Source organism: Micropterus dolomieu, linkage group LG23, assembly GCF_021292245.1.
Source record: "Micropterus dolomieu isolate WLL.071019.BEF.003 ecotype Adirondacks linkage group LG23, ASM2129224v1, whole genome shotgun sequence".
In the NCBI taxonomy this organism is placed as follows: domain Eukaryota; kingdom Metazoa; phylum Chordata; class Actinopteri; order Centrarchiformes; family Centrarchidae; genus Micropterus; species Micropterus dolomieu.
Window position 1 is genome coordinate 26,418,952 of NC_060172.1, and position 24,191 is coordinate 26,443,142.

Genomic DNA, 24,191 nt, shown 5'->3' on the forward strand with positions numbered 1-24,191 from the left:
GACTCATTACTGTCACTTTCTGCAGGCATTGACGTAGTGCTCTGTAGATGCTGCAGACCACTGAGGCAGGGGCTTTGAGGATCTTTTTCGAATGCGTTTTAAAGAAAAAGGAATTACAATATGAATTCAAATAATTTCCTTATAGAGTAAAGTAATCAGCTGTTCTTGTCAATTAAACCTTCAAATAGCTGACCGGAAAACCATTCCATTGACTATGTATTGCCATGTGCAGCTTGGAGCTGGTGCTTGGATGATTAAATTCAGCTTCAGCTAAACTTTTAAAATTGGTGCTTATATAGTGTCTTTGACATTTGGTCTGTCAGCAGGCTATCTGGAAATGTTATCAACAAATCAGCTTAATATTTGGCGATGGAGTGAGGGATTTGATTTTTGGAGATATGCACCTGTTTTTTTGCTGAGAGATATTGTGTTTTAACCTGCTCTAGGGAGAGATTTAGTTCTCAAATATTAAGGGCAGGATCAAGATGTCAGCTGAATGTAGAAATGTATTTGTGACTAACTATTGTGTGAGGTTTGTGTTGTCTTTTCTTTTTCTGCTCTCACTGGAGCTACATATGCTCAAAACTTCCAACACAATATCAGACCCAGACTTTACAGCTCCGGGCCAGAAACACCTGCAGAAAGCAATAAGAGAGAGGAGAGGGGTGAGAAAGCACACAACTATGGAAGAGGGAAGAAGTTGAGTTAGTACTATGCATTAATGGGATAAGAATGCATACAGATGGGGAGGAAGAGGAGGACAGAAGAGCTCAGTGCATCATGGGAAATCCCTCTGCAGTCTAGGCCAATAGCAGCATAACTAAGGGATGGTTCAGGCATCACCTGTGTCACCCCTAACTATAAGCTTTATCAGAGAGGAAAGTGTTAAGCCTATTCTTAAATGTGGAGATGATGTCTGCCTCCCGAACTAGGACCTGATTCCACAGGAGAGGAGCTTAGCTATTACCTTTAGATACAACTAAACTATCCTAATAAGTTTATTACATTTAGACTTTGTATGAAAGTTTGTTGAATTCTATCTTTGAGCATATTACATTACAGAGAAAAAGTAGAATTAAAACTATTATTGCAATGGCCCTACTTAATCTTACAATCATCTAAAAACAAAAATAAATAATATGTAATAAATTTATCTTTTTAGCAGCACAACTTCAACTTAAAATATAACTTACATGCAAACAGCAGAAGATGTGAGACAAAATTTGAATTATTGATCCTAGTGCCACCATGTAGCATACATTTACAGAGCAATTTCCTAAAATGTGATGATTTAATTTCAGATGCTACTTCTAGACTCCTTGGATGTGGGCATTGTTAGATGAGAATTCAGCTGAGACATAGGGGACAATTGTTTAATTACCATAAAAAAAATTGCAACAGATTGTTGCTAAAATAACTGCTGACAAACAAAAGCCTTGAACCATTATTCTTTTGCTGCTGCGCTTAATGATCCAATTCTCTTTAATAGTCATTTGCTCTTACTCATTTCCTGATTGAATTAACTGGAAAATTAAATTAGTAGGAAAAAACACCCCTTGATGTAGGTTGTAGTTCTGGATGTGTTAAATTGAATCCAAAGTTAAAAGAAAATACACCAAGCTGAAATATGAACGTCAACCTCATTGTCATCTTCCCATGTTATTTCCATCCCTGTGTGTGCACGTTGGTCTGTCAAACTGTGTGTTTGTGAATGTTTGCATATATCGTGTAAAGGTAAAGGACATTCCTCCTCCCGTGGCCCCCAATGGCAAGCTGTCCCCTGTTACACTGCCCCAGTCTGCATCGAATAAACAGGTGTGTGTTCAGCTGCAAAGGTGTTTCTCACATCCAATAGACATTTCTTTTTACATGGCATGCTTCTATATGCCCACTCAGTTTTAAGTTTGTCTGAAGTGGTCAATCATAGCAATTACTTCTGGATCATTGATTTTACTTTGTGGCTACCCAATTGCAATTGCTGGTCTTGTTGTCCAACTGTAGGTTCCAGAGCTGATTCCCACTGAGGACGATTACAAGCGCGTGACAAAGATCTTCGCTGTCAATGGGAAAAATGTAACTTCTCTCTCCCTCAGTTTGTTTGTTTTGCATCCCCCATGCTTTACCAGGGCTTACCCTGTGACCACCCAGAGTCAACTGCTAACTTGCACAGATAGAGGGAAATATGTCCAATAATTACTTAGGTCCATGCCAGGCTATCCGGAGTTGTCTCAGGGGTCCAGTTACAGAGGTCCTCTGTGTTGTTGGCCACTTTGTGTGTAATCTAAAACTTTGAGACCAAAGGGATTTTTTCTATAACTCACAAGTTATAGAGATTACATCAGAGTCAGTTCAGGAGAAAATGAATGTGTCTGTGGCAATATGAGCCGGACCTGTTAAACATATCTTGTATTCCCTGAATATTTGTAATAAATTGGAGAGAAAAACATTCTGTGAATGAATGCTATCTTAAATTGTGGTAACAAGCTTTAGAGTCGTCTTTGAGCTGACTTTTATACCTCTTAAAATGAATTTAACAGCTTTGTATCTGTCTTTCTCATTGCCTTCCTCTCATTCATTCTGTAGAATTAATTACTTTGTTATCGTGTCTAGAGGAGCACCTTTGACAATGTACTTTGTCCATTGTGATTAGTTTTAATGGGATTATTTTGGCAGTGCTTGATTATATGGCCTTGTCTCAAAGTCTAGAGCATCTAGAACACTGACAGGAACTTATTTTTGTTCATTCTCCTTGCTCTGATCTCTCTTTGTCTCAAATTGTGTCCCATGTCTATACTTTTGCTTCTCGGTGGGTCATTGGATCCTGACTTGCCGCTCTCCTCTCTGCTGTTTGCATGACCAGTGTGCTGGAGTCCACAAATCCTCTCAGGTACAGCCTGCTCGACAGTAGGCTCACTGCACTCCCTCGCCCGTAGAGTGCTGGACTCTAAGCTTGTTCTCCTCTACTGACCGTTCACTGCCCTACTTTGTCGGTGCCTGCCGACTTGTCTTTGTCCCCATGCTGCTCTTTGCAGTTCATTCTGGGTTCATGCACCCATAATGCAGTAATGTGACATAAAGCAGTGGTTACCAAAGTTGGGTCAGGGATTCTTGACCAGGTTTTAGCGCTCTCAACAAGATTAATAATATCTTAATTTTGCAGTCCGTTTACACCAATGTGCAGCTGTGTGGTGGTGTTGCAGCTTTGTTGCTCTTTGCACACACATGAAGGTAATACTGTAGTCACATGCAATAGCTAACAGTTTCTCAAATACATTGCACTTAAAGAACTGCACATCAAATGTGTGTCTGTGACTTAAAAAACTCCAGGAATCACTGAATTTGCTTGCAGTGATACAATATATGTGTATAACCTATTACATTGTAAATGTGTGTTTATGCAGCACCATATTATCTCTATAGCTAAGTTCATTAGCATTGACTATTACATTGTTTTACAACTGGCTGCATGGTGCCCTGCATTAACACCTTACTGTGTACAACTGATCTTGTTAACTGTGACTGTTAATATGACAGAACATTCATTTTGGCACGAGTCCCCACAGACCCACACACTGTTCAATGCACCTTGTAATCCCTGCTCATTAATGCATTAATATTGTAATTTCTTCGTGAATTACTTAAATGACTCACAAATTCTGCTACCGTTGTTTGACTTAAAATTACATTGTTGAACTGCTGCAGTGCTTGTTTATTTTTTATTCATATATTTATTTGTGACCTACGGATACATTTTTTCACCATGCTATATTTTTATTTTATACATTGCTTGGAAATTGCGAATCAAATGTAAGGCTCAGCTGTTGAATTCAATCGCTAAAAATACTGACTTCTCAGTTGACTTCTGCTCCTTCACTTCTCCAGTTCAAGCCTGTTGAGGACCCCGTGGCCATCCTTCAGGCAGCACACTCAGCTGCAGCTAAGGTCTGACCATGGCTACAACTGATTGGAATTCTGGTTGCATCCCCCCCCCCGTTTCAGAGAGATGTGTGTTTTGTGGTGTTCGTGTATGATGAACTAGTGAAGGGGGTGTTGGAGAATGGCTCAGTACTTTGTGAGGCAATCCCACCACCTGGAAAACCCAGGTTTTATCTTCCCTATAGCTCTAGCTGAGTATCACTGTCCTCACATCTTAACCAGAGGCAGAAAAGATAAAAACATATCCACTGCAGCTATTTGATGTTCATTATGTTAGCTGAGTTGCTTGTTGATTGTCAGAGTATAGTGTAGCCAAAGTGTTTCCATGCATGACTTGATTTGGCTATTTCTGGGTGATGAAATTATTTTGGTGGGGAATTTTTTTGGCACAATCCCCCTAAACTTGTGTATTTTTGTCTGTGTGATGTACTTAGTTGTGATGAAACACCCCCGTTTCTGTCTGTGACATCTTTAGGTGCTTATTAAGGGGAGTCATTGGAACTGTAGTTCTTCTGTGGAGAGCTGAATGTAAAACCAACTCACACAAACTCGTACAGGTTTTAACACTGAACAAAGCCCTCCGCAATGTGAATTCCCCTTAAATGTCTTATGTGAATGTGAACTGCACGTTAATCCCTGTGTTTGAGTTTTCTTATTTGAATGATCCTTGTCGAAGTTCATTATGCAGTTATTGGATTTAATTATTCATCATTCAGTGGTTATATTTATTTTAATCCTTTATTTTGTAATGTTCAGTTATTGATTATACATGTTTTTTTCCATCCTGATTGTTGACCTGTTTGAACAGGTGAAGACTGAGGACCAGATAACAGCAGAGAAAGCCTGGTATAACACAGAAAAAGTATGGCTTGTCCACAAGGATGGATTTTCCTTGGGTTAGTCAAAACTTCAGTATTTAAGCATCTGTATCCATGTGTAAATTCTCTATATTACTATTCAGTGCTGGCATGTCTATATATGGGTGTCATTTGATTGTTGAACTATATAAGTGGGTTTTTGAAGATCTTTGAAAATGCTTTTTATATTTTAATGTTAAGAGAGGGCACCTGTCTAGACCATTTACCTCAGGCTGTAAGTAATTAGACTAAGCTTGTTTTCACCATTGAATGTTGTTCAGTTTTAATGAAGCTTAGACAATATTAAAGGAGATACAGCTGCCACACATTATCAGACATGTAAGATAAGATGAAGCTTTTGCTCTCAGGTCAAGATCATATGTCATGATAAATTAACTCCACACTTTGTGGTGATGCAGCAACCCTCCTGAAGACGGAGGCAGGCAGTCTGCCAGAGGGGAAGGTGAGAATCCGCCTGGAGAGTGATGGATCTTTATTGGATGTGGATGAAGATGATGTAGAGAAGGTATTTAATCATCAAATCAACTCTGAACCACATCGATTATGGATGACGCTGGGTGAGTTTGTGACCGCTTCTGAATTTGAACTCTAGGCAAACCCTCCGATGTTTGACCGTGTGGAGGACCTGGCCTCTCTGCAGTATTTAAACGAGTCGAGCGTGATGCACTCCCTGCGGCAGCGCTACGGCGGTAACCTGGTGCACACCCACTCTGGGCCGAACATGGTGGTCATTAACCCCATTAGCGCCCCTTCGATGTACTCCGAGAAGGTAGGCTGCAGCCTGTACATATAATGACACATCTCTTATGGAATAGCAGAACATGAGAGTGTAATTAGAATGAAAAAAACTCACAATGACAGTAATTAATATGTATAATCTATTCTCTATGATTTTATCCTCCTTTCCTCCACTGTCTCTTTGTCTTTCTAGGTGATGCAAATGTTCAAGGGCTGCAAAAGGGACGACACTGCCCCTCACATTTACAGCATGGCCCAGGCTGCCTATAGGAACCTCCTGACCACTCGCCAGGATCAGTCCATTGTCTTGCTGGGCAAGAGTGGTAGTGGCAAAACCACCAACTGTCAACACATTATCCAATACCTGCTTACCGTTGCTGGCAGCACCAACAAAAAATTTTCCAGTAGGTTGGAAAGAATCCAAACTCCAAGGAGTTCAGTTTTAGTGCGTGTTGTTGATGTATTATTGAGACCCCCCTAAATGACTGTATTTGTCTTTATTGTCCGTAGCGGAGAAATGGCAGGCGGTCTACACAGTTTTGGAGGCATTTGGGAATGCCTCTACCTGTATGAATGGGAATGCGAGTCATTTCTCCCATATCGTTTCCTTGGATTTTGACCAGGCAGGCCTGGTGACCTCAGCCTCTGTCCAGGTACAAATAAACACATATATTTATTCAAGTCAGTGGGACTCAACTTTGAATTTCCTACTCATGCATACCTTCTATGATCTTAGACAATGTCATAAACTAGTTTCCACCGAACTCCAGCAGACTTTGTTATTACACTTCCTTGCACTCCCCATAATAAATGTCATTTTCATGCTAATATCCTGTTCTGCTGTGGCCTTGCAGACCATGCTTCTGGAGAAGATAAGGGTGACAAGAAGACCAGAGGGAGAGTCCACGTTTAATGTCTTTTACTATCTTATGGCTGGAGTAGACAGCTCTCTCAGGTCTGAATTAATACTATTATGCCACTTAAATACACAATACACCATAGTTCTGCACTTCATTGAATATGTTGATATGTTGCAATGATATATTATAGCTTCCCTAACTCTAATTATGCAGGCCTTAGTAGACATGAGAGATGTTGATGTCTTTTGCATTGTTCTCATTTCTTCATCAGAACTGAGCTGCACCTTAACCACTTTGCTGAAAACAATGCATTCGGTATCTTGCCTCAGACTAAGGTAAATATTACTTCATGGAAGTTTGGCCATGAAGTAAAAAAATAATTACTTTTCCCTTTTATAAAGCTGAATGTTTATATATGAATACAGCTATATCTGGCTGTCTAGAAGTACAGTGTGCATAGCTAAAAAAAATCCTGTGTAACTGATGCGCACTAGTGCACCAAAGCTAACACCCAAATTATTACTATTCCATTTATTGTCTTTTTAAAACTACAAGCCATGTAATAAACCTGCCAGCGATTTAAAATGAAGTGGCCAGTCCTTACTGCATATAATGCTGCTCAACTTCTGTCTGTCACACAGCAGCGTTTTATGATGGATTACACGAATGAACTGAACACCAAGATATGCTGATTTTTTAGAGTCTGTTGTCATCACTTAAAAGAACATTAAGTAATCTTTGGCTTTTATCAACATCTGTCAGCAGCCATGACATTGAAGCAACAGTCCTTTGCACAATATGTGGTGGTATAACAGACAAGTAATACTGAAATTAGTAGTAGTGTGTAACCACTGATATTTATCAACAACTACGATAAATGCTTGCCGATACAGTCAGTTTTCCTAATCCTGTTTTAACTTGTAATTTGACAAGTTGCTCATCCTCCAAGTATTACTTTAATGCATCTTACAAGAGGACTTTTATTTGAATATATGTGAAATCTGCCAGACTGAGGATAAGCAGCGGGCCTCCCAGCAGTTTTCCAAGCTGCAAGCAGCCATGAAGGTTCTGGGGATCAGTGGTGATGAGCAGAGGGCCTTCTGGCTCGTCCTCGGGGCCATCTACCATCTTGGGGCTGCAGGGGCTACTAAGGGTAAGATGCTCACCAAATGGTTTTGCATTATATACTTGGCTATCAGTTATTCATATAGATAATGTTAATAATTTTATAAGACATACCAGTAACAAATACTAGAAAGGATCATCCTTGATGTGCACAAACTACAGTACATGGTGACAAAGTTAAAGTGCCCCAAATAACACTTGTTAGCCAGAATCATTTAAATAACATTTAATGTAATCTTAAAAATGACCAGCCCACAATATCTCACTGAAGGTAACATCTTCAGTGTGATGCAAGATAGCTGTAATCCAGATAAATGAATTATGCATTTGCACTTTAAAAGATGTTGCACAGCTCACAGGTTGTTAGACTGCTCTATTGCAGTGATCTGAAGCTCCAAAATAAAAGTTTAGGCAGGAAGAAATTGGCTGACTGTATCAGTATCCAGGGTATTTTAAAGGTCATTACAGAACAGAACTGAACTCATTTGAGAGTCCTTGCCACAGATGTTTCCTGCTATCTCTGGTCTTCAGAGTTTAAGCTGCTTTTAATGCTCATATATAGTAGGTGAAGTGATACATCATGTTTTTTATTTATAAATTAATACTGAATGATCATAGTGAACTGTCTTTGCTAATTTTGGCATAAAGTCTCGACAAACATTTTATCTTGTCATGTGAAAGCATCAGCAAAAAGCACACATCTTAAACATGCGGATTTCCCAAAGTCTTTGAAGATATGTTTATGAGAAAGTGATATTTTATATTGGTGAGGTTACTATTAGTTATTTTTTCCGTATGAAAGGTCCTTGCTTAAAAACAGTAGCAGAAGGCCTTTTCAAGGATGGAATTATCCACATTAGACCTTTCCAAAGCAGAGGTTTAAAAATCTTTATTTATTTACATTTTATAATGTTTTTAATTCTTTCTCTATTTATCATTTGATCTCTCTTTAGTGCTTCTTAAATGTACACTTTTAGCAATGACCAACCTAACCTAAGGATACCATATCATGCAATGCAAATGTAATTGTTTTGCAAATCTTTTAACATGATGTCTGATTACAGTATATCAGAATAATATTCTACATACAAATCACAAGGAATGTATAATAGCATTGTCTCTGTATGGTGTGTTTTTACTGTGTTTGTTCACTCTTCACTCCCTGTCTGCACTGTAATTGCCAGTTATGCAGAATGGCTTGCCAGATTATTTTCAGTGATCGCCTCCAGCTGGCTGCCAATCTTTTTGATGGCAGTATAACACCATCCAGGAACAATTTTAACATTGTCACCAATGAATATCGTCCCACGTAGAATCTGCCATTGGGAATACAGACACTAAACAGCTTTTAATCTGATTTGTAAATTACTGGGTGACTTATGGACATAGGACAGCTGTCCTTGAGTTAAACACAGACGAAACAATGCTTGGTGGGATGAAAGTTATGACCAAAAGTTGACACATTGATGGCAATTTGATTTTATCTCCCTGTCTTAGGGGATATTGATTATTTTTATGCATGAAAATGATCTAATCATACTATAATAAAAAATTTAGCTTCTAGGACTGTACTTTGACTATCACACACAATATAAAATCATGTAAAATAATGTGTCCATTGGCAGTGCAGATTCACGATGTAACACAAGAGGGCAGCACTGATCTCTAATCCACCAAAACGAATTAAAGGGACCACCTGAAATGAACTTGCTTTTCTCTGTATACAGTACTGTCAACACTTATATCTAATAAGCATAGTTAGAAAAAAGGCCTATGACAAGGTGAGTCTAGATATAATGTTGTACATATGTAGTTCAACCATCAACCTCTTATTGTTTGATTCAGTAAGGGCAAACCCAATTTCCTCTTTTTGATATTTTATTGGAATTTAAATAATTGTTGTGTCGCATATCTATCAAAGCAAATATTGAAACGCCTTTACTTGTCTTTGCAACAGTCCTGCTTATCATCATGAAAAGTGTGCAGGGCTTCTTCAGCACTGATGAAACAGATAGAGCCCACTTCTCTCTGTGTGAAATCCCCCAGTTCCTCTCTCAAGTCTTAGAAGATACCACTTCATGGTGGATTAAAACTGAAGTTTGCACTCCTATCTGCATGTTTCCATCACTCATTCACTAGATTAAAGAGAAACTAGTGTGTCCCAGCAGAGGTTTTTATGTAAATAAATTAATTGTGTCCCCTAATGATAAGTTTTTCCTTCATTCTCAGGATGATGAAAGGGGCAATTATCACTTCAACTTCACAGACTTTTTTGAAGATGAAACAATAGTTGTTAAAGTTAGAGGAAATGTCTGTAGTTAAATGTATGCAAGCCACCAACATTTTGAGCATGCTTTTAGTGCATGTCCTCACCAGCTGTGTCAGTGTCTGCTTGACCAGCTACATAATCCTGCTCTGTCAGTGACAGGATTGTCACAAAGCTACTTGGCTATCCATGTGCCTGGGGTAGTTGGCAGAAAGGCTAATGGAGGTTTTCATGCACGTGTCTCAGCTGGCAGGAAACAATTTGCACGTCACGAGTGGGCCCAGAAGGCAGCCTACCTGCTGGGCTGCACCCTGGAGGAGCTCTCCTCCTCCATCTTCAAGCACCAGGCCAAGGGCACCCTGCCCAGAGCCAGCACCATTCGCCAGGCTTCTGACGAAAATGGCACAGCAGATGCAGGTACTCCACAGACTGCATTAACCAACACTCCCTTTCCTCTTCAGTCCTCACAGTTCCCCATCCTCTCTTTCTCTTTGTCACTCTCACTTTGTTTCAACACACATGCACACACATACGCCTCCGCTCATCACCTGAGGGAAATTGCATGCTCTGGAGAAAGTAAAGCTTATCTTAGTAATGAATACCACAGCTTTACAATGGCTATTGACAGATAAGTACACACTATGTCAGTACAAGCAATTTTGTATCTACTCTTCATTCATTGTCCTTGAAATCATAATTGCCTCACATTGATTTTTCACATGCGTGGGTCCTCTGACTTTCATCAAAACTGCAACACACTTTGAAGGGCATGAGGCTAAAGTTAAGTCTGTCACAGCAGGGATGGACAGAATTCACCTCTGTTTCACCTTTCCTGTACCTTCCCTCACCCTCACATACAAGAACATACGGTCATAGATGTGTACGCACACATAAAAATATCCCCCTGCCACCATAAACTCACTATTTTGTGTGATAGTGGGATGAATTAGAATAGTTTAACAGGTGGCCATTGCCGCTAGGCACAGGCACGAGTGTGCACTGTTTGATCTGACCAATTCGTAAACACCTGAGTCCTAAATGACACTGCTTTACAGAGACAATTTCAGACCCAGTTTGAATGTTTTATGCCTTTGGGCATAATATGCACAAATGTGATGCTATTGTACATCATTTTAGAAGCAAATGTAGCGACCATAATTTTATTCTAGCTTTTACAGCTCCTAACATTTCTTCTTCTAATTCAGCCGGTTCTCATGTTATTAGTTGATGGTGTTGTGAACTGACTCTTTCTGATTTGTTCTGTGTCTGGCTGCTACTCACACCAGGAACCAAGGCTACGGCCATGGAGTGTTTAGAGGCCATGGCATCTGGGCTTTACTCTGAAGTCTTCACTATCCTCATTTTTTTAATAAACCGGTTAGTATTTCGAATCCAGTCATCTACTTTACTGAAGCTGTATAAAATTGAATATGTTATGCTTTTGGCTGGACTCTTATATAATGGCAATGTGCAGATGCCTCGTGCATCATTTAATAAATGCCTTTAATTCCGCTTGATATATTTGACGTCTTTCTAAATAAATCTTGGCATCTTGAATAATATTTTACATTACTGTGATTTTGTTTTTTTTTAAGATATAATAAGTGTTACGTTTAGTGATGGTCAGAGTTAGGGATGTGGTGAAGAGAGCTAAGGATGAAGCTAGGAGTTATATGCAATGAATGTAATCAATAAAATGTAGTGAGTATCACAGTGCTAATGTTTGTGTGCTTCAGGGCCTTGAAATCCAGTCAGCACTCCCTGTGCTCTCTGCTCATTGTGGACACGCCAGGCTTTCAAAACCCAAGACTGGCTAAGCGAGAGTGCGCTGCAACCTTTGAGGACCTATGCCACAATTACACTCAAGAACGTCTGCATACTCTCTTCTATCAGCGTACCTTTGTTCAGGAGTTGGAGAGATACAAAGAAGTAAGGACATGTGAAGTATTATGCACCCCGCATACATACAGCCATTCTCATCGTCTCCTTCTTCCTCCTGCCTCTTCGTCTCTCTCCCTTTGTCTGCTGCTATCTCTCACATATATCAACTCCAATAGTGTATGCGTTCACACATCAGATACACTATCCCTCCCACCTGTCACAAGCTGTGACAAGCCATAGTAGTTCATGTGTTAGACCTTCTCATTAGTGATGCCAGTCTTCACCTCTTCTGCCGAGATCAAAGTAAAGTCACTCACAACTGCCTTTGGGAGGTACGCCCAGCTGCGCAGCGGTGGTGTTGCTCCCTGATGAAGGAACTACTCTTCTTCTCTCCTCCTTTGAGTTCTGTCACAGTCATCCCTAAGAATTGAAGATATATAAGGATAGATATTAGAAATATTCTTTCATTACTAACGTAAATATATTCATCCATTACTTCTGTCCCAGCTTGAATGTCAGAAATATCCGTCTTATTTAAAACTCGGCTGATAGCACACTAAAGTTGAGCAGAAATCCTCATCATACTACTTTTAATACTGTGAACAAGGACCCTGGGATTTCCCACCCACATTCCCACCCACATCTCCTGCCTGGGAGAAAGGGAATTGGAGTGAAATGAAGTATTGCATAAATACTGTGTAATGTAATTCTCTCTTGTCAGTGCATCTTGAAAATATATAAGGAACTGTGAAACTGTTATTGAAAACTGGGTCAAACTCATTTAAAACAGCACGCAGTATCAACAAAAGCAGTGAAGGGCAGGTTAAACTGTGATACACACAACAGGCATATCCTTTATATTTTTTCATGAAATGCTGCTGAGTGGTGTAACTGTGTGGATAGTTTTTGTATTTCCTCCGCACATCGACTCTCCACAGCAGAGAACAAAAAATATTCAGGCTACTTCACAAACACAGTCAACTTGAACACTGGCATCTGTCACGGCCACACTATTAGCACTGCCAACATTTTCCCACATTTCTAGTGCAGCCTGCACTTTGTCACTGTGAGCTGCTGCATGCCTGTTTTGCTCTGGTGAAGGTAATTTAGTATATTTACTTCCCCTTTATCCCAGAAATGTTATTATCTGGAGTAATGAAATCTTCTAGGTTTTCCATTTACCTATAGGACAAACAGTCTTAGTAAATGCCAAACGTTCTTGTTATTAAAATAGATTTGTTGTGGCTTTTAGTTTTTTTTACATCTAATATGCCATTGTTTTTTCATTTTAATATCCATAAAAACCTTTGGAACTATTGTGGTGGCTTGCACCTTCAGGCGCATGGGCACAGCCACCCCATCATTATAAAGGGGATCCAGGATTTTAAATTACTTGGATGACTGGCATCTGTGTGGGACCAAATTCAGTTTACTATCATATATCACTGATAAATCCTCAAATAAAAGAAGCTGGAATCAACCAATGTTCGACCTTTTGCTTGAAAAATGATTTATTTATTATCAAAATTGTTGGCGATTCATTTTCAGTTGGTCCAGTAATTGATTAATTGTTGTGTTGTATTACTGAACTGTGATGTTGGCATATGGCAGCATGGGATCGGAGCCGGTTGGATCAGCCAGCAATTATCAGTCTTGCAAACTCCACAGTTCCTGGGTTAATTGATACTACCACCTCAAGTCCATGGACCTTTTTATGGAGAGGAGACACAAACAAAACAGGAGCTAGGTTTTTACAGTAAAAAGTGGTTCTGTATTTCCTTAGTTCCTTTAAAAAGGTGCTTAAAAAGAGAAACACAACATAGCATCCCACTTGGAAGAACATTACCATTTCATGAATATCAGGCCCCTCTTGATGAAACATATTTGTCTGTGTCCATAGAGATATATCAACACAGGCTCCAAACTGCCTAGCATGCATGTATCAATCGCTCAGTGGCTTTTTAAAAATATGATTCCAAAGAATAATCTAAGCAGATTTCTTTTCTTCAGTTTCTTCTCCTGTGAAAAAGTTTGTCTTTTATTTAGCAAGTCATTAAAGAGTCTGTCAATCTGCCTTTCTTCCTTCAGGAGAACATAGAGCTTGCTTTGGATGAGACCGAGCCTAGCACATCTCTGTCTGTTGCAGTGGTAGACCAAGCTTCAAGCCAAGCGCTGGTAAGTTCACTGAGTCTGTTGTCTTCATTTCTGTCTCATGTTTCTTGATATTTCCATGCATAAATTGAGTGTTGGTATAATAACTTGCCTCTGAATGCTTCTCAGAACACCTAAGGGACTTGCATCCCTTTCATGATCTATTTTCACATGTTAATCTCTGGGCGCCCTTTTTTTAAATTCAACAATGAATATCATATTTTAGCATTAGAAGTTTTCTTTATGTTAAGTTGTTAAATATTGAAAGGTGTTGTTTGGCAGAGTCTTGAAAGAGAGGGTAGGAGCAGGAAAAGAAAGGTTGGAGAATTGACTTCAAGAAAGAAAATCGATGTTTGGCCTTTGCAGCCTGTGATCTGCACCATGGAAACAGAAATGGTAGAGAGTTTAGAGAGTCATAGATCACTTGGGTATAATTCCAGTGTGTTTGGTTTGAGAGCTTTACTTTTTAAAGGGTACCCGCTCTAATGGGATTGTCATCAGAAGCAACGGAGGAAGAGGAAAGAAACAGATTATTCAAAGTTGTTTCTATAGTCAACTCTAAAGATCTGCTGCTTAGAATGAAAAGACATTGTGATCAGAGATTTCTTCACTTGCAGATATTTTTTTCCTCCTGTTGTAGCGCAGATGTCCTTTATCACAAACAGCCTTAATGCTCAATTCATTGCAAGCCTGGTATTTGTCATATGTCTCCTCCAAACTGATGCTGTGTTGTACTTGAAGTCAGTCTAGTGTGCACTGCTGATAAGGATGTCTCCTGTGCAACTTTCTGATAGCTGATAAATTTTTGGTTTTGTGAGTTTGGTTCCCAAGCTCCCAGAATGGATTCCGAGTCCGACGTTCGCCATGCTAACCATGCCGGCTGCCTCGGTGTGGAGGTCGTTCTCCCTGGAGCTCATTGTCATCCATAAAACAATAGTGTCTTATTCTAAATGTCTTTGGACAAAAAGTGCATCACTCAAATGTAGGACTCTGGTGAAAGACAGCAAAAAAAACAACAAAGCGATTTAATTATTATAGTATATAAAAGTAAAGCTGCACTGCCCAGTGAAGCATTTACCTGTTTGGTATCATACAAGGGCACGACCAACATTTTTTTCTGTGCACTTATTCCATGATCATCAATACTGGAGTGGGTTTTATTTTCTTGTGTTCACACTAATTGTAATACTAATTGTATTACATTGTAATCCCATCTCCCCCCGCCACTCTTGGTATTCATGAACTCCTATTTGTTTCCATTTTGACGGAAAAGCTAAATTGATGATGCCATTATCGCAGCAACTGCTGGAGGGTGCAGAGACCACAAATGCTTTTATTAAACTTTAATTTCTGATGCTAGCATTACTATTGGGCCCACCCCAACTGCCTCATTCTGGGAAAACACACACATGCTACTTTTAGTGGAGCTAATTAGTAGAGTTTCAGGAGCGAGACCACACATCAACCACGTCATGGCCAGCATTTCCAGAAATACCCACACGTCCCAGCTCCTCTTCTTCGCTCTCTCGCATTCTGCATCCCTCCCCTCCCTCACCCCTTTCTCTGTCCTGCCTCCTGATCTCCTTCTTCCTCTCCATAGGGTTATAGGGTCCGTTGTGCCCGGGTGCTACGGCGGATTTCCCTGTCGTAGCTTCCCCACAACGCAAATGTGTATTCAGCAACGTACCTGTAGATTGTGTGGTCCTTGTAAGTGAACTGACATGTTGTAGAACAGAATATTTAAGGAAACACTGATTATAGAGGCCAGCAATCAGCAGTTGAAGGATACTTTTCTGAATCTTTCATGAACAGAAAAATCTTGTTTTTTTCTGGACGCAGCAGGTGTATAAACAATTATGGCTGAAATATCCTTGGATTCATCAATGTGTTCCTATTACATAGCTAAAACAAGCCTTTATGGCAAGGTAGTTTGTTACTCATGTGTGGTGGATTTTTTTTGAGGCAGACCTATGTGTAAAGCGGGTCAAATAGGTAAAATGGAAAATAAGCTAAAGGTACAGTGATTGAGCTGTATTGGGCTGATGAGACAGCCATTTTTACTCCTGTGCTATTGTTTGTAAAAGACTAAAGGTGAAACACAACATTTTGTGTCCACACTAGGATTGCACTAAGAACCTATGATCTTTATGTGTCTATATGTGTTTTAATGTGTTTATTTGACAGGTACGGACAGTACGAACAGATGAGGCACGGGGCCTGTTGTGGCTGATGGAGGAGGAGGCGTTGCAGCCTGGGGGATCAGAGGAAACCCTGTTGGGACGTCTCTTTAGCTACTACGGACCTGCTGAGGGTGAGAGTAAAGGCAAGTAGAGGACAAACACACACACGCTCAGGCTCACAAACTCAGACTTGAAGCTAATACAAAGCATTGGCAAGCATTCTAGGAGGTATTTGGAGGATTCAAGTGAATCTTTTAAATTAAAAAGATAACATGGATATTTAATCCAAATATAATTGACATTATATTACTAGTAATAATTCTTCCAAACCAATAAAGCGGGGTAAAAAACCATCTCTGTTATATCATGTGCAATCTGTGATCATTTGAGAGAGCAGAATCATTCTTAACTCTCTCTTTCGCAGTATTTGCAAACTCTTGCTATAGATTTCATTTTAGATGAAGACATTTCACCATATTTCTTTAACAATACAACAGTAATCCCCTTTTGTGTGATTGTATACTGTATTGCTCTTCACAGCAATATACAGTTGTAGACCAACAGATTCACCAGCATCATACTGTAGATGACAAATATAAATCCTTAAGTCCTCTCTGTGTAGATTGTTGGCAACCTTGACAACTGTACGTTGGTTATGTTATAGCTTATAGCAATTCTAGAGGGCAAAGTGTCATTCAACCTTCCAAAACAACATCTGAAAGCTTCTCATTCTTAGTCTTTATGAAGGCCAGATTTGAGCTTTTCTCACCCTTTTTTCTTTGATTGGCTACCACATAATGTTTGAGTCAGATGGTTGAATTATTTATGGCAGTATTCTACCATGGATTTAAACATTTCACACTAAAACTGTGTGGATAGTCTAATGGGGTCTGCGAACAACTAGGCTGGGAACAGATCGTTTTTTATTATGACCGTATCAGTGAAGTGTATTTAGGGTTGTGACAGACTGTACATACCAGAGTAATCAAGACAGGATGAATCAGCTTGCTTTAATCCTTTCATGCAGACTGTATAAACATGTTCTCAAACTCATGAGGGACTCTGTTCATTTTTGTCATCTCTCTGCATATGTGCGATGAACCGGGGAATCTCACACTACCTCCTACATTTTCATCAGGTCACACTTTCCTCTTGAAGAGTGAGAAGGATAATCATTTCCTGTTGGGCCACAGTCACGGCACTGACTGGGTGGAGTACGATGCCTGCGGGTGGCTGAACTATGCCAAGCAGAATCCTGCCTCCACCAATGCTATAACCCTCCTGCAGGAATCCCAGAAGTATGCATCACACATGCAGGAGTAGTCTTTGGGGGGGAGGTGATTACATTACTTTAGTGGACTTTCACAAAACTTTAGGTTGAAGTAGTGTGTCTCTTGCAGGAAGGTCATCAGCTCATTGTTCCTGGGCCGTGCGGGTGGAGCCACTGTTCTGTCCGGTTCCATTGCAGGCCTTGAAGGTGTTTCCCAGCTGTCCTTGCGACGGGCCACTAGCATGAGGAAAACCTTCACCACAGGGGTGGCTGCTATCAAGAAGAAGTCCTTGTGCATTCAGATAAAGCTTCAAGTGGTGAGAGGAAAGGGTGGTCATTCAGTATTTGTTCTCCGTCAATTCCAAGCTTCTAACCATCAAGTGCCTGTACTTCCAAAGACGCTAAAAATTAATGTCCCAGTCTACATCTTCTTTTCATAAATTGGTTCCTGTTTGGTAACAGGAAATTGTAAACTGGATGGAATGAAGGCCAACATTTGGGCTGCTTCCCGAGATAGATTTGAAAATGGCCTGGTATTAGTGTGCTATGAGAACAGTTCTGCAAACATGTTGCTTCCAACCCTATGGCATGACAAGAACCTTGTTATTGCATGATATACTGCAAAACCCCAGATCATGTTCACAGACAACATTTTTTACATCCAATGCCATTTTAAGAAAACCCTGCTGCTTTCTGCAATATGTGCACATGGCATTGTTCTGGCAAAAATAATGTGGTTAAGATATGGGAACTGTGAAGTGTGGACCCAGTTTCATAATTCCTAGGCATACTGTGCTGCTGCTCCCCAAATGGGTACTTAAAATTATAATGGCAACACCTTCATGAGAGGAAAAAGGTTAAACAACAAAAATGGCAAAAACTGAAAGCAATAAGCTTTATATGGAAATCACGCTTAAAGAAAGGCTCAAGGATCAACTTTTATTACCTGTCTTTCAGGGTTGTCATAGTTACTGAGTTCTTAAGTGCTTGACAGCGACATAGTACAGAATTAAGATTGTAGATTTTACTTGTGTGTTGTTAATAAAACACACATTTTTTGTCTTTTATTAACAATGCACAAGTTTTGACTAAATGTAAGATTGGAACCAAGCCGGATGCATAGCCATTGGTTGTTTTAAGCAAATAAGTAAAGCTACTGATGTAGATCATCATCAGCATCAGAGGAAGACATGCAATGTTGGCCTGTTCCTACAGGGTCCCTAACCCTGCTCTGTCTTTTCCAGGATGCCCTCCTCGACATGGTGCGGAGGTCCAAGATTCACTTTGTTCACTGCATATTGCCCAAGGCAGATGCCCTCAAGGCTTTGAGTGGATCCTTGTTCAAAGGAGGGGAATGTGAGGCTCAAGGGGAGAGTGGAGATCCCAGCTTAATGCAGCTAGATGTAGCCTTGCTTCGTGCTCAGCTGCGTGGCTCCAAGCTGCTCGATGCTCTACGGATCCACAGGCAAGGTGAGGTACCTGCTTAAGTCACATACTAAGGACGGGCATAGAAACACAGACTGCCTTGTCCAGATATATTGGAAAATAAATCTAACCAGAATTACTTTTTCCCCCTCCCAAAATATATCTTGCAATCCTCAAACATTAGTTTCTTTATTATTTATTTAAATCTTAAATAATTGATGGCATGTCCTCATTTTCAATGATGTCGAGAGTACAATTAAAACAAAACATATACACACAAAAAAGAATGAATGAGAAAACCATTATTCAGTATTCAGATCCTTTACTTAAGTAAAAGTATGTCAGGAAAATCTACTACTACTGCAGAAAGAAAATGTCCCCTGTAATAGTTATACTATTATTTATTATATCATTAGAATATTATTACTCATGCATTATTAATGTAAAATCAGGAGATAGTTGTCGAGGCTGAACTATTTTGTATCAGACTGCAATTAATGATTTTTTTTCATTATGTATTAATCTGCTAATTATTTTCTCCATTAATTGATCATAAAAAAAATAAATAGTGACAAACTGTCCAGACGCCAAATGACACCTTCACAATGCTTGTTTTGTCAGTCTAAACCTCAAAATGATTATTTTACATAATCATAAGGAAAAGCAGCAAATCTTCACATTTGTGAAGCTGGAACCATGAAATGTTTACATGTAAAATGACTTAAACGATCAAAATACTTCCCAGATAAATTTCTATCAACAGTTTTTTAAAACTCTTTGTATGTTTTGTGTGTAAAAGTCTTACGTTGTAAAGTAACTAGTAACTGAAGCTGTCAGATAAATGTAGTGAAGTAAAAGTACAATATTTCCCTCAGAGATGTAGTGGAGTAGAAGTAGAAAGTGGCATGAAAAGAAAAATTCTCAAGTAAAGTACAAATACATCTAATTTGTACTTAAGTACAGTACATGTGTAAATATACTTAGTTGCTACCCACCACTGCAAACAGACAACAGAAGGCAGTTAAAACAGTTACATTCATTTGTTTGTAATCATGGTTTTAAATAAACCTATAGATTCAGAGTTTTAATGTGTTTTGTAAAATGGCCCAAGTGTACTCTGCACAAAATTAAAGGCAGTTTTCCAAATTTCGTGTTTGCACTTGGGACCTTGAGCATAATTTGAATGAGTCAAGTAATGACTATAGGATCAATTTAATACGGAAAAGATATATGATGACAAGCCATTGAGGGCTTTATAAATAAATAGAAACCGATGCTTGTCACATCTGAGATGCCAACCCTACCCATAATATAATATTGTTATTCTATACTGACCTTCACAGGTTACCCCGATCACATGGTGTTCTCTGAGTTTCGACGACGCTTTGATGTGCTGGCACCGCACCTCACCAAGAAGCATGGGAGGAATTACATTGTGAAGGACGAGAAGAGAGTAAGTCAATCAACAAGAGAGGAAAATGTAGAGCTCCGCCAGTGGCCAAGCGCAGTGAAGATTAATGTTGTGAAGAGGCAGCTTCATTACATCTGCCCCTGAATTGTCAGCAGCCAACTGACAAAGAAATAAACCCTCATTTATCAGAGCCATTGTAATGATCTAATCAACTTAACCTTATCAGTATCATGCCCGGTAAAGAGGCAGATCCCTATTGTGGTTTAGAAAGTGCTTCACTGAATTCAAAACAAAATACCATTAAAGTAAATATAATTTGATCATATTTTGTAATCTGAGCATTGGAGCGCTAGTGTTGTTTTGACAGTGCTGGTGCTTCACCTCTTTAGTGCTTTTGATTTACATTTATGAATACTGATTGTAAAAAAAAAAAAAAAAAAACTTTAGAGGAAGCTCTGCGTGATTTTATTCTTGGAAGTTAAATATCACTGATGGCATGCTGTGCAGTGGTCAATGGTCTCAGAGAAAAAGATTACAAAAATTTGTTACTAGAGGAGTGAGAGAGAGAAAGAGAGAGAGAGAGAGAGAAATATTGGGGTTAAGGGATAGTAAAACTCTTTCCCCCTGTGTTTTTGTATTGGGACTGAGTTTCTGTGGAAACACTGGCAAACAAAAGCCCCTCAGTGCTCGTGGCAAACCTCTCCTGGTGTAATCTAGATGTGGTCTTTCAGGCTGGAGAGTGAAAGAGAGAGAAGAGGTTGAGACAACAATACAGCTACACAGGCTGGTAGATAGGCAGGGAGAGGCTCCAGGCTTGCTGATGGTGTACCTCTGTGTAGCCTATATGTGGTCAGAGCTCAATAAGACCACTGGGGTCATGAGGAATAAGCCAGGAACAGGTGGTTTGGGATTGGGGTTGGTAGGTTCAGAGGAGCCAAGCTTTTCCCATGCTTACTGCCTTACTTTCCAAACAAAATCCAGTCGGGAATGGATGTGAGAAAAGAGAGGAAACTGCACTGTACCATTAGTTCAGCATGGGAACTTAGGGGAACTGTGGACTACTGAAGGGTTGCGGTGTCAGTAGAAGTTCCCACTGGATCCAGCAGTTGAAAGACTAAGTGTGTGTGTATGTTTGTGTACATGTGTGCTTTTAACCAGGCTGTGGAGGAGCTACTGGAGTCCTTGGATTTGGAGAAGAGCAGCTACCACATGGGTCTGAGTAGGGTGAGTAATGCCACCACACCTCAAACAAATAAACAGTTTTAAAATTATTCAATAAAGCTTTGCTGTGAATCTCTGTCAATTTCACTCCTCCTAAAGCTGGGAGCACAGGGCTGCAGTCCACTGTTCTTTTTATCGTATATTTTTTTTAAGACACTGGGGGAGTGTGTGTTTCATTACACCTGTCCCTCTTTGAGGTTTGTTTGCCATCCTTTTTTGGAGAGTTTCCAAGCTTTGCCCATTTTTCCAGTCTTTTAGCCAGTGGCTTCCCGAGAGGCTTGTCTCTACCTTTCCCAGACTCTGTGACTGTAATTCTCTTTCTTTTCAGGTCATTAGAGCAAATTCTCTCTGCTGATGGCCCTCTTTGTTTTTCACCGTGACCGTTGTAAAGTAATCACAGTAAACACTGCCTGGCACACTGAGGTCTAATCCTATCAGCCAGAAAGTGGCCATCAGCCAAGAAGGAAATCAAAGGAAACAATAATGTACGAAACAGTGGAACTTATGCTCCCAGATATGTATGCTGTACAGGGCCCTTTTCAAAACACATGACACAAGAGTGGTTTGGAGGCAGCTTCACATGGTGCCACACTTTGGAGTGTGAAATGGGCTCAGTAGACAAGCACAGTTGGCCATTCACAAAGCATTCCAGTGGCTTCCTAGCAACATGCCTCACTTGCATGCCAATTACACCAGCCCCAAATAACCTTATAGCAGTAAAATCACAGCTCTTGACAAGATAAAATCTGCCACTGGAGATTGGAGCCACAAGTCTGAAAACAACTATAGCTATACATATTTTAAAAGGTACAATGTACATCTGATGATGATGAACGACAAAATAGCTTCTACTCCGGCCCTGCTATACAATTTGAACAATTTAAACTGCTCAGTCATTTAAAAGCTTCTGCTTTGTTGCCAGATCACATATAGATTTCATAATTATTAAGGCACTGCGTAGAGAGACCTTGGGTGGAGACTATGGGAGTCTATCATCCATCCATTTTAATAGGTTGCTGCCATCATATCTGGAATGCGTTCAGAGTACCTAATCCCTCTGAGGTATAGACAAGCTGTGACGTGATCTGCTTTCTGTTGGCTGTTTACCTGTGTTTTACCTTTGGCCCAGATTAGAAACAGACAAGGCTGATTTTCCAAGATAATAACTAAATCTCCGCTTTCTCACTTAGATAAGACTCAGCTGTCCATGGATTACACTGCTTCTTATTGATTTACTGCTTCAGTGCACTTATTTACTTTTTAACTCCGTTTTGTTTTTATTTTGCTCTTGTGTGTCACACTAATCTAAAATAAGAATTACATGATCACTCAATAATTGTATCCTTTGCTAATTCGTTAATTTGATTGCATGTGTGTGTTTGTGTTTTGCTCTAGTTGTTCTTCAGAGCTGGCACCTTGGCTAAGCTGGAGGAACAGAGGGATGAGCAGACCAAGCGTAATCTAACCCTGTTCCAAGCTGCCTGTAGAGGCTACCTGGCACGGCAAGCCTTCAAGAAGAGAAAGGTAGGCAACTCACAATGAGACGGATGGCTTAGTCTTAAATTACAGTAAGTCGAAGCCCAAAACACTATGGATATGCACTCACTGGCCACTTTTTTAGGTACACCTTGTTAGTTCCAGGTTGGACCCCCTTTTGCTTTAATTCTTTGTGACATACTTTCAACAAGGTGTTAGAAATATTCCTCAGAGACTTTGGTCCATATTGACATGATAGCATCACACAGTTGCTGCAGATTTGTCGGCTGTACATCCATGATGCGAATCTCCACCACATCCCAAAGTTGCTCTGTTGGATTGAGATCTGGTGACTGTGGAAGCCACTGGAGTACAGTGAGACAGTTTGAGATGATTTGAGCTTTGTGACATGGTGCAATATCCTGCTGGAAGTAGCCATCAGAAGATGGGTACACTGTGGTCATAGAGGGATGGACATGATGGAAAGGTAGGCTGTCGCGTGTAAACGATGATCAATTTGTACTAAGGGGGAGAATATCCCCCACACCATTACACCACCACCACCAGCCTGAAACGCTGATACAAGGCAGGATGGATCCATGCTTTCATGTTGTTTACGCCAAATTCTGAACCTACCATCTGTATGTCGCAGCTGAAATTTTGACTCATCAGACCAGGCAACGTTTTTCCAATCTTCTATTGTCCAATTAGGGTGAGTCTGTGCAAATTGTAGCCTCAGTTTCCTGTTGTTAGCTGACAGGAGTGGCACCCGGTGTGGTCTTCTCCTGCTGTAGCCCATCTGCTTCAAGGTTTGACGTTGTGCGTTTAGAGATGGTATTCTGCATACCTTGGTTGTAATGAGTGGTTATTTGAGTTACTGTTGCCTTTCTGTTATCTAGAACCAGTCTGCCCATTCTCCTCTGACCACTGACATCAACAAGGTATTTTCATCCACCCGCCGCTCACTGGATATTTTCTCTAGAGATGGTTGTGCTTGAAAATCCCAGTAGATTAGCAGTTTCTGAAATACTCAGACCAGCCCATCTGGCACCAACAACCATGTCACGTTCAAAGTCACTTAAATCCCCTTTCTTCTCCATTCTGATGCTCGGTTTGAACTTCAGCAAGTTGTCTTGATCACGTCTACATGAATAAATGCATTGAGTTGCTGCCATGTTATTGGCTAATTAGTGTTCAGTTGGCTTTTTGTGTTAACAGGCAATTGAACAGGTGTACTTAATAAAGTGTCCGATGAATGTATATTTTCCTAAATCGAGTTAGGATATACAGTATTTGAAACTAATGGATTCAGTTTGATATATTGCAAGACACTAGTTAACAAAAAATTTACACTTTTTTTCCGCAAAAACAAA

General features: G+C 40.0%; 1 protein-coding gene across 1 annotated transcript in view; it reads left to right on the plus strand.

The window, feature by feature from the left end:
- LOC123963873 (unconventional myosin-XVIIIa-like) overlaps window positions 1–24,191 on the plus strand; it is a 65,313-nt gene that overhangs the window by 13,060 nt on the left and 28,062 nt on the right. Inside the window, exons 3-21 of the mRNA XM_046040961.1 lie at window positions 4,745–4,832; window positions 5,213–5,319; window positions 5,407–5,583; window positions 5,746–5,956; window positions 6,063–6,205; window positions 6,407–6,507; window positions 6,684–6,747; window positions 7,421–7,565; window positions 10,050–10,220; window positions 11,090–11,180; window positions 11,540–11,732; window positions 13,773–13,859; window positions 16,020–16,158; window positions 17,154–17,313; window positions 17,416–17,602; window positions 18,530–18,755; window positions 20,054–20,163; window positions 21,280–21,345; window positions 22,738–22,866. Of these exons, the coding sequence (XP_045896917.1) occupies window positions 4,745–4,832; window positions 5,213–5,319; window positions 5,407–5,583; window positions 5,746–5,956; window positions 6,063–6,205; window positions 6,407–6,507; window positions 6,684–6,747; window positions 7,421–7,565; window positions 10,050–10,220; window positions 11,090–11,180; window positions 11,540–11,732; window positions 13,773–13,859; window positions 16,020–16,158; window positions 17,154–17,313; window positions 17,416–17,602; window positions 18,530–18,755; window positions 20,054–20,163; window positions 21,280–21,345; window positions 22,738–22,866 (2,595 nt within the window). The remainder of the gene's footprint in view (window positions 1–4,744; window positions 4,833–5,212; window positions 5,320–5,406; window positions 5,584–5,745; window positions 5,957–6,062; window positions 6,206–6,406; window positions 6,508–6,683; window positions 6,748–7,420; window positions 7,566–10,049; window positions 10,221–11,089; window positions 11,181–11,539; window positions 11,733–13,772; window positions 13,860–16,019; window positions 16,159–17,153; window positions 17,314–17,415; window positions 17,603–18,529; window positions 18,756–20,053; window positions 20,164–21,279; window positions 21,346–22,737; window positions 22,867–24,191) is intronic.